General features: G+C 37.4%; 1 protein-coding gene across 1 annotated transcript in view; it reads right to left on the bottom strand.

Moving 5' to 3' along the window:
- Nucleotides 1–8,031: 8,031 nt before the first annotated feature.
- The window catches only part of CLPX (caseinolytic mitochondrial matrix peptidase chaperone subunit), a 62,008-nt gene continuing 59,040 nt past the window's right edge, over nucleotides 8,032–10,999 (bottom strand). Inside the window, exons 12-13 of the mRNA XM_012644823.1 lie at nucleotides 9,765–9,871; nucleotides 8,032–8,495 (exon numbers count right to left, since the gene is read on the bottom strand). Of these exons, the coding sequence (XP_012500277.1) occupies nucleotides 8,405–8,495; nucleotides 9,765–9,871 (198 nt within the window). The 3' untranslated portion in view covers nucleotides 8,032–8,404. The remainder of the gene's footprint in view (nucleotides 8,496–9,764; nucleotides 9,872–10,999) is intronic.

Genomic DNA, 10,999 nt, shown 5'->3' with positions numbered 1-10,999 from the left:
GGTGTTACAGGTTATAGGTGGGTTTAAAGATTCTTTGGCTTGTAATTGGTTAAAGACATGAAACTTTGTCTAAAGGCTTGGAATGTTTTAACATAGGAGCTGTTTATCAGAGATAAGCCACCGGACATATATTTGTTGTATAAATTGAGGACCTGTATAGGTTTGTCTTGCATATCCTTAGGCCTGTTAATGGGTTACAAAGGATGTCCCCAAGAAGGCAGGGGGGCATGATGAAGCAGGTCTGACCTTCCTCCTGGCAGGCAATTTAGTTTTAGGATATTCCTTTGGCCACAAGGGGGTCCGTTAAGTCAGCTGGTGTGTGGGGGGGTGAGCCTTAAAATTTTATTTTAGTTCACACCCTTTTATAGTCACACCCACTTCTCTTCCTTAGCCCCGTCTTCTCCTTAACCAGTGGCAACCACTAATCTATCCTCTATTTCTACAATTTTTGTCTTTTCAAGAATGTTATATTGGCCAGGCTCGGTAGCTCACAACTGTAATGCTAGCACTTTGTGAGGCTGAGGTGGGAGGATTGCTTGAGGCCAGGAGTTCTAGACCAGCCTGAGCAAGAGAGAGACCCTCTCTCTAAATATAGAAAAATTAGGCAGGCATGGTGGCGTGCACCCGTAGTCCTGGCTACTCGGGAGGCTGAGGCAGAGAGTTGCTTCAGCCCAGGAGTTTGAGGCTGCAGTGAGGCAGTGATCTATGATGACACTGGTGCACTCTAGCCCAGGTGACAGAGCAAGATCCTGTCTCAAAAAAAAAAAAAAGTTATATAAATGGAATCATACAGTAGATAACCTTTTCGGATTTGATTTTTTCACTCAGCATAATCCTCTGGAGAGTCATCCAGGTTGTTGTGTGTATCAATGGGGTTCCTTTTTATTGAAATAAATATGCTGTAATACTATCAATACCATACAGATGTACCACACTTTGTTTAGCCATTTGCCTGTTGAGCTTTTTTCCAGTTTGGTGATATTATGAATAAAGCTGCTATAAACATTTGTATTCAGGTTTTGTGTATGTGTGTGAACACAAATCCTCACTTCTCTAGGATAAATGTCCAGGAGTGCAGTTGCTGGGTTGTATTAGAGTTGCATGTTTAGTTTTTTGTTTTTGTTTTTTTTTAGAGATAGGGTCTTTCTCTCTGTCACCCAGGCTGGAGTGCAGTGGCACCTATCATAGCTCACTGCAGCCTCAAATTCCTGGACTCAAGTGAGCCTCCTGGCTCAGCCTCCTGGGTAACTGGGACTACGGTTGTGCCCCACCACGCCCAGCTCACTTTTTTATTTTTTTGTAGAGACAAGGTCTCATTTTGTTGCCCAGGATGGCCTCAAACTTCTGGCCTCAAGCAATCCTGCAATCTGGCCACCCAAAGTGTTGGGATTAAGGTGTGAGCCACCGCATCAGCCCCATGTTTAGTTTTTAAAGAAACTTACAATTGTTTTCCAAAGTGGTGTACCATTTTACATTCCCACCAGCAGTATTTCAGTAATCTGGTTTCTCTGCATTCTCACCAGCATTTCATGTTATCATTTTTTAATTTTAGACATCTTGATAGGTATATAGTGATATCTCATGGTTGTTTTAATTTGTACTTCCTTAATGGCTAATTATGTTGAACATCTTCGCCCATTTTCTAGTTGGATTGTTTGTTTTTTTACTGGTGAGAGTTCTTTATATAGTCTAGATGAGACAGCATAGAGACAGGACTCAGGCCCCTCACCCCTGACCATGGAAACCAACATAACCTGGCCTAACTAGCTGCAGGAGAGCTAAAGAAAATACTTTCCTAATCGCCAGAATTCAGCCCATATCAGCTGAGAGCTAAACCATCTATCTTGTGAGTAATGTTTTTCACAACCAGTGGAACAAGATACCAACATAAGCTGGTAAGACAACTGGCTGCAGAGAAACCAGACCTCTCCAGATTTAATCACCTCAAGCTAGAACAGACCACCATACTGACCTTACCCTGACTTTTCCCTTATTATATAATCACATTATAATGCTAAAAGTCATGCCTAGGGGTTGAGATTTAACATGCTAATGAGACATGTAACACATGAAGAAGCATGTAACAGAACTACACAGGTGCAAGAAAATCTCTACCTTTTACATGCTTACAAGTCACCCTTTTCCTGTCTAAGCCTCTTTAAAAATGTCCCCAAACTCCCCTTGGGGAGCCAGCCTGGTATTTTCCTTTCTGCTGTCTCCTTTGTGCTCAAGCATAAGCCCCAATAAAGTCTTGCCTGTGACTCATGTTCAGCCTCTCGTTAATTTCTATTATTAAGGATGGTGCAAAAGGCATTGTGGTTTCGGACCATGAATTTTAAATCATTATAACTAGGCTCAAACACATCTTTATTAATCAAAATAGGAACCATTACAATCAACACATTATTGACAACGAGAAATAAGTTTGTTTATTCCCGTAGCATAAAAATCCATGCTTCGGGATTCAGGATTCCACAAACTCTTGGAAAGCATTTTCTGCATCCTGCTGGGTGTGGAAGCGTTTTCCCTGCAAAAAGTCCAGATGGCAAGAGGCCAGGTGAATATGGCAGATGAGGCAAAACTTCATAGCCCAATTCATTCAACTTTTGAAGCATTGGTTGTGCAACGTGTGGTCAGGCATTGTCGTGGAGAATTGGATCCTTTCTGTTGACCGGTGCTGGCTGTAAGCATTGCAGTTTTCGGTGCATCTCATTGATTTGCTGAGCACACTTCTCAGATGTGATGGTTTTGCCGGGATTCAGAAAGCTGTAGTGGATCAGACCAGCAGCAGACCACCAAACAGTGACCCTGACTGTTTTTTGGTGCAAGTTTGGCTTTGGGAAGTGCTTTGGAGCTTCTCAGTCCAACCACTGAGCTGTTCATCACCAGTTGTCATATAAAATCCACTTTTTGTTGAATGTCACAATCAAATCGAGAAATGGTTCATTGTTGTTGCATACAAGAAGAGAAGACGACACTTTAAAATGATTTTTGATTTTTGGTCAGCTCATGAAGCACCCACTTATGGAGCTTTTTCACCTTTCCAATTTGCTTCAAGTGCCAACCGACCGACCATAGAATGGTCAATATTGAGTTCTTCGGCAACTTCTCTTGTAGTTGCAGGAGGATCAGCTTTGATGATTGCTCTCAATTGGTTGTTGTCAACTTCCGATGGCTGGCCACTGTGCTCCGCATCTTCAAGGCTCTCGTCTCCTTTGCAAAACTTCTTGAACTCCCACTGCACTGTATGTTCGTTAGCAGTTCTGGGACAAATGCCTTGTTGATGTTGCAAGTTGCCTCCGCTGTTTATAACCCATTTTGAGCTCGAATAAGAAAATCGCTTTGATTTGCTTTTTGTCCAATATCATTTCCATAGTCTAAAATAAATATAAAATAAACAGCAAGTAACAAGTCATTAGCAAAAAAATAAAGAAATGCACATTAAAATGATGTATAACATAACCACATTTATTTAAGAATGTATTCCAATATCAAATGGCAAATTCCCACAAAGCTAAAACCACAATTACCTTTGCACCGACACATATACATAGTGTGTCCAAGGGGTAGAGCCAGTAATGTAGGTGCTAGTTCTTCCCGGTTTGCAAGTATTTTCTCCCACTCTGTAGCTTGTCTTTTCATCTTACAGGGTTTTTTTTTTTTGAGACAGTCTCACGCTGTTGCCCTGGCTAGCGTGCCGTGGTGTCAGCCTAGCTCACAGCAACCTCAAACTCCTGGGCTCAAGCGATCCATCTGTCTCAGCCTCCCAAGTAGCTGGGACTACAGGCATGTGCCACCACGCCTGGTTAATTATTTTCTATATAAGACTGGGTTTTTCCTTTTGCATAGCAGAAGTTCTTAATTTTGATTCAGTTCAATTTATCAGTTTTGCTTTCCTGGATTGTGCTTTTGGTGTCAACTCTAAGGACTCTTTACTTAGCTGTAGATCTGCAAGATTTTCTCCTGTGTTTTTTCTTAAAATTTTATTGTTTTGTATTTAAGTCTGTGGTTTTTTTTTTAAGAGACGGGGTCTTGCTATATCACCCAGGCTGGACTAGAACTCCTGGGATCAAGGGATCCTCCCGAGTAGCTAGGACTACAGGTGTGTGCTATCATGCCTGGCTTGTGATCCATTTTCAGTTAATTTTTATATAAGGTGTGAGACTTAGGGGTCGATTGAGGTTTTTTTTCTTTCCTTTCTCTTTTGCCTATGAATGTCCAGTTGCTCTATCATCACAATTAGATTTTTACATCTCAAAGCACTGTAATTCTGAGCAAAGTATAACTGGATGATGGACATGCCCCATTTCATATGTTCATCAAACATTTATTAAGCACTATCTATGCCAAGAGCTGAAGACGGGAATGAAGATGAATTAGAAGGGTTCCTGATTTTGAAAGGGAATGATCTCTTGGGTCATACCATAGGAACCAATCAGAGAGCCTGACCCTATTTCCCAAACTTGTCAGAAACTCTTATTGTGATACTACACAACATTTAAAGGCTTCAGTTTTTATCTTAAAATTAGGTAATCTCAAATTGACATAAAAAATTAAATACAATTTATTAGGTAAGATATAATCTTATATTTTCCAGATGGCTACTCAGTTATCAATACCACTTATTAAATTTATTTTTCTTGATAATTTGAAATGTCACCTTTTTCACATATTAAATTCCCATATGTATTTGGGATCTATTTCTGAACTCTCTTTATTGGTCTGTCCATTCATACACTGGTACACACTTAAATCTTTGAAGCTTTATATTTTCAAAATAGCTAGTAGAGGCAGCCCTCTTCATCCTTCTTTCAGTGCGTTAAGTGTAGGAGCTCCGGAACTGGTTTACGTGGGGTTAAATCCTGGCTCTGTTAACTAGCCGTGTGAGCTTGGGAAAGCTACGTAACCACTCTGGGCTTCGGTTTCTTGATCTATGAGAAGAGTTGATTATAGTATCTACCTCAGAGTTGCTGCATTAAATATAGAATGACAGCAGGTAAGCACTATATGAGCGTACATTAGCATTTTACTTGTTCACCATTTTTGTTTATTCCTCCATACGAACTTTAGAATCGGCTTGTTTCAATTAAAAAAATCTATTGGCTTTTAAAAAATATTAAACGTAAAAATTAAATCAGGAATAATAGACATCTTCATGAGTTTCCCCATTGAAGAACACAGGATCCCACTTTTCATTGGACTTGTGAAAATACCTACCCATTCACTTTTTCTTCTACTTGCACTGCTACCACCTTAGCCCAATTCATCATCTTTTCCTTGTTTTCCTAGTCTGTTCTCTCACGCTGCAACTGACGTGGCCTTTAAAACTTAAGTCGGTTTCACAGACCCACTCAATTAAAAAAAATTTAAAAACAAACAAAAAAAACTTAAGTCAGATGTCATTTCTCTGTGCAAAACCTTCTAACAGCTTCTCATCTAAAAGTCAGAGCCTGGAGGGGAATTGGAAACTGCAAGACCAACTTTCAGTTTTGCTGTGAACAAGCTGGTCAACGGGTGGAAAGGATGTGGATTCAAGGAAGTTGTGTTTTGTTTGCATGCAGATGAGAAATGATCTGAAAAAAAGAGCAGAAAACTGATGAGACAGCAGATAGGCCGAGTGTTGGAGAAATGCTGAGTAGTTATGTTTCCTTCCATTCATTTTCCTCAGAGCCTGCCCTTCCCAACAATCCAAAATGCACATCTAATCATGGCCAACTCCCCTGCTAAACCCCTTTTAATAATGCTCCACTACTTTCTGCAAAAAATTACAATTTAACCTGGCATACAAGGCATTCTATTATTTGTTTAAAAATGTACGGAACACCAAATATAAGAAGCACTATGGTAGGTGCTGGTAATAGAGTTAACAAAAGAGGCTAGGTCTTTACCCTAATGGTACTTAGGGTGTTGGAAAGATAAGTAACTAAGCTTGGGAGATTTGGTATTAGACAGGAACTACTAGGCAGCGTTTAGATGCTGCTGGGAATGATTCAGAAGGAAGGAGACAAATAACTTAGTAGAGATACCAATAAAAGAACTAAACGCCTTGAGAAATGAGAGGAGATAATGGGACCCAGAACATATGAGGAATGACTGAGTTTTGGTTAAGAGGAATCCTTCAGTTTTAACTAGAAAGGCTGCGTGATGAAGTGGGTAGATTTATAGACAGCAGGATGATGAGTTCCATCTGATGATCTCTCAATGAAATATGAGGCAATGTCTTTAGCTGGACGGAGAGAATATTAAATGGTCATCTCAGAGTATTAACAGGAGGTCATAGTTGTTATCTATTTCTCAACTCCTAAGGCTCCCTATTTGTTGTTTTATATCTCTGAGATTTTAATTCTCATTATTCTTTTCTGGCATATTCCTATATTTTCTTACAGACCCTTCTTCTGTACCACCCCAACTGGTACCTACCTCACCTCCACTATTAAAATGTACTGAAATTTGTGTTTGCTTCCCCTACAAGAGTAGTTTCTTGAAAATCTTGATCTGTATCCCTAGTGTCATGTTCTGTGAGGGACACTTAAGGATTTTCAATAAACACCTTAATTAAATTTTGTGGATCTACAACTAGAAGAATTTATCAGAGGCATATGAAGTGCCACGGATTAACCACTCCCTAGAATAAGGCAGCTCATATGACAACTGTGCCCTTTTAAAAATGGCACTGGTTTGGCCACGCTTGTTGCCGTCAATGCCAAGTGCTCCTGCACTGTTGCAGTATGGACACACCACCACGTTGGCTTTCATTTAGACCTTTTGTTTTATTCAAATGCCAAAACATAAGTTCCAAGATACAAATTGTAGTTAGACTCAGTTGTGTTTGATTTAAAAACATCGTTTATGCTTTGTTAACAACTTCCAAAACCAAATGTAAGTAGTTGTGACTAAAATGTCTCCCAGCCCATTTTTGGAGGATTACCCTCGACATGTTTAGAAGCTACTCTGATCTCCACTCTACAAAAAAGAAAATGATGCTAAAAGAGAAAGATAATGAACAGAGTTATAATATGAAAGACTTCCTGAGAAGATCTTGAACCATTATTAGGGAGACTAAGAAGGATACCTATTTCTGTGCCATATTATAGCAACTAGCCTTAAATACTCTGTAATACAAAGTGCATTTCTGGCCCTACCCTAGCCATAAATAGGTATCTTACATTCCTTTTATTACATCATAGAAAGCTCAACTCTTCATCAACAGGATTTAGAATTTGCTAATCGCTTAAGGTTCTTTTCCTAAGCAAAAGTAGGTAAAAGGAAAACTCGAGAGTCTATAAACAAACAACCCTCTGATTTATAACAATTATAAATGAGAGATTGAACAGAATAATAGAAACTTGTATCATTACAGAATGAAAGAAACTTAAAAGGTACCCAAACCCAAATATTTTAATAATTATGGAATCAAATGATACAATTTTCAAGTACCAAATTTCTCCCCCACTTTTTAGGTTTTGTTATATAATGAAGGTTAGTAACCTATGTTAGTATGACATATTCACTTTGGCAGATAGCAAAACACAGATTTTCTTTAATGTTCTATGAAGCCAAAGAATTAGACAAATGTTTGGCACCAAAAAACAAAACAAAAAAATTAGCTCAGTACTTGAGGTAAGTAAACAATATCAGGATATCTAGTTTCGCACATAGCTACTGCTGTGACTGATAACTTATTGCTATTTATAGGATTAGATGTATAGTCTTTTTCTGAAGATTTAAGCCAGACTTCAATTCCATCTACGCACTCATGGTACCAAAATGGATCAAAGATGGCAAATAAATCAGACAAGTCAGTAAGAGAATGGCCTTTTTTATAGTGCCAATTGGGAAGTTAGTGTCATGCATTAGCAGATAAGACTAAGAATATAGCCAAACAAATCATCAAAATATGGTTCTTGAGGGTATTTTTTTCATGAAATTTTTAACAATTTGAAAACTACCTGGTCCAATTTTTCAGATGAATTCTGGTATTTTCAGGAAACAAATGTAAGTAGAAAAAGGTAACACTAAAGAATGGTATCCCAACATTTAATTTTAAAGAATTTATTTTCCCATTTGTAGAGTAACATTATTGTAAAATCCACAGTTATTGCAATACCTGCATTGCTTAAAAGAATTCCTAAGAATTTTGTTAAAGCATATTTTTTAAAAACTGAACCAAAATAATGTACATTTATCTCTAAACATTGTATCATTAAAGTCCACATAATGTCCTCTGTATAAATCGATGTGATGTTACAATAATATACATGATCTGATTCTTATCCTAAAGGCTTCTCTGACCATGTATGATAGCCAAGATAGATCCAATGCCTTTAATATCAGACTGTAGAGACAGTTATGATCCTAAACAAAAGAAGGAAAAGCTTTATATACAGGACAGGAATCTGACACTTTAGCTGTTTGCAGCATCTGCCTGGCGAGGCCATCCTTCTTCTTCAACACCAGAGTCATATTCCTCTTCGGAGGATTCTTTTGTTGGAGCCCTATAATGAAAAGCCATGTTTGTTTTTTAAATAAAAATTGGAGGTAAACATGATTTCTAGACTTAGAATACTAAATTAATCCTCTAGCTAAAAAAGCCACAAAAATAGAAAATATTCAGGGCATTTTAAATATTGTTGGCATAGTGGTGAAATATGGGAAACAGATTACACAACCAAGAGATGCAAATAAATTTCTCAAGATTTTTCCCTAACAAATTTATTACTGAATTAAATGGACGACGGGTCTTCAATTATGAAGCGTTAAAAAATACTTTTCAACAAATAAAGTAGAATCTGTTATTTCAACGCAAATGCTTTAATTTAGCATATGTATGTGGTAAAGAAGCTGACTATTTCTGACCAAATCTGACCTGACTCAAATTAGTCAAAATTATGATTTAGACCATCACAATACCTTTTAAAGTCACACATCAATGTCATTAAATAATGGAAATAAAAGATTACATCTTTCTGAATAACTGAGGCTGTTCAAAACCAATCAACTGCCTCCTAAGTTATCTTGGAAGATAAACAAACATAAAACATATACCTTGTAACTGAGTTCAACAGAAACCTAACTTGTGTGTAGGTAACATTAAGCCCTGTATAATAAATACTTATTGAATAAATCAGGGTTAGTAAACTACTAGATTTTGCAAGCCAAATCTAGTCCATTGCCTCTTTCTGTAAATACAGATTTATTGGAATACAAACATAGTCATTTATTTACATATTGTCTATGGCTGCTTTTGTGCCATGAGGGCAGTGTTGAGTAGTTGCAATACATACTCTATGGACCTAACGTATTTATCTAGCCCTTTATGAGAAAGTTTGCTGAGCCCTGGAATAAAATAAAGCAGTGAAAGATGTGTTGAATTTATCAACTGATAGGATAGTACTGGGAGAAAAAAATTATGATAAAGTTTTAGACTTGTGAAAGACATAAAAAAGTCATTCAAAGACTATCAGAGAATTAGTAGCAAAAATTCATTTTAATCTCATTTGTATTGCTGTTATGTCTGTTTTGATACTTTTTTTTTTTAGGAGAAAAAAGTAGAGGCTGATTTTGAAGATCAATTTTTAAAAAGACACAAAAATGCTATTATTTTATAAACTCAAATTACACTTTTCTACAGAAAACTTAAGATTATTGCTTCCCTTACAAACATAAGGATTTTTATGTAATTTTTAAATGACAGACCAATAACCCACAGCAAGAAGGAGGTGATCTTAAATTTAAATCTGTTCTGGCTTGAAAATATACTTTACCGCACATATCCTGGTTCCTTTTTTCCTTCTACTACTTCTTTGTCAACCTCCACACAAACAATATCAGAATTAGGGACTTCAAACATTGGTTCTAGTAACAGCTGTTCCTAAAGATATAAAAAGTAATGATTTACATGGAAAACAGGTTACAAACAAAATTCTATAAATCACTAATTGAATTCACTCACTCAAGAAGTATTATTTCTCTCTACATTATACACTAGGAACTGAGTGCTGAAGTCAACGTAAAAGCTTTTTTTTTTTTAAAGAGGTGAGGTCTTGCTGTATCACCCAGGCTAGTCTCGAATTCCTGGGCTCAAGTGATCTTCCTGTCTCAGCCTCCCAAGTAGCTGGAATTATAGGCGCAAACCACTGCATCCGGTTCATATTCTTAATATTAAAACAGCTTCTAACTAAATTCAGAGAAGTCTTTCTATAAAGGTAAGCTATTTGTCAGCAGTGAAGGCTTTTTTTGCCAACATGCACATACAAAAGACTGTATTTTTAGACTCAAATGTTAACTCAGAAGTATTTCTGGCTTATTCTATGACTAAGGAGGTCAACTGGTAATCCTGACTTTTGCAAACAGTTTAATCCTAAATCATCTCTACCAAGCTCTTCAATTTCAAACTATGACTTCAAATGAGCATTTGTCTCAAGAGCTGCTGTAGATCTAAAGTTGTTTACTACAGATAACTAGTTTTGCCTACATGTACGGGCTGGATTATACTCCATTTAAAGGAAAATACTGGCTGAGTACACCAAATTTTCTAAAAAACATCAACTATATAACCTATACTTCTAGTCTGCATGTTTATAAATCTGTCCTTAATCAGTAACACCTTAAGTCCAGGCCCTCGTGAGAAAGCATAATCTCAAACTGTCTGTGATGAATGTGTAGATCCAATCAAAAGTCCTATTGAGATGAAAGAAGTGATAGTTAACAGTGAAATCCTTAAAAGGAAATAGGAACATATTCTTGCTTTGGGAAATAGTAACTTGCTGTACAGCTAGACCTGGGCATAGAGGGGAGAACTCTAAGGAAGAGAGTGGGTGGTGGCACGAAAATAGTCTAGGTCCCTAGGATCTGTAACAAAATAAAAAATAGTGAGTTTGACAGGTATGGTGGCTCATGACCATAATCCCAGCACTTTGGGAGGCCAAGATGGAAGGACTGTTTGAGGCCAGGAGTTTGAGACTAGCCTGGGCAACACAGCAAGACCTTATCTCTTCTA

The sequence above is a fragment of the Propithecus coquereli genome, unplaced genomic scaffold (genome assembly GCF_000956105.1).
Source record: "Propithecus coquereli isolate 6110/MARCELLA unplaced genomic scaffold, Pcoq_1.0 Scaffold221, whole genome shotgun sequence".
Taxonomy (NCBI): domain Eukaryota; kingdom Metazoa; phylum Chordata; class Mammalia; order Primates; family Indriidae; genus Propithecus; species Propithecus coquereli.
This window is presented reverse-complemented; position numbering and strand designations above follow the sequence as displayed.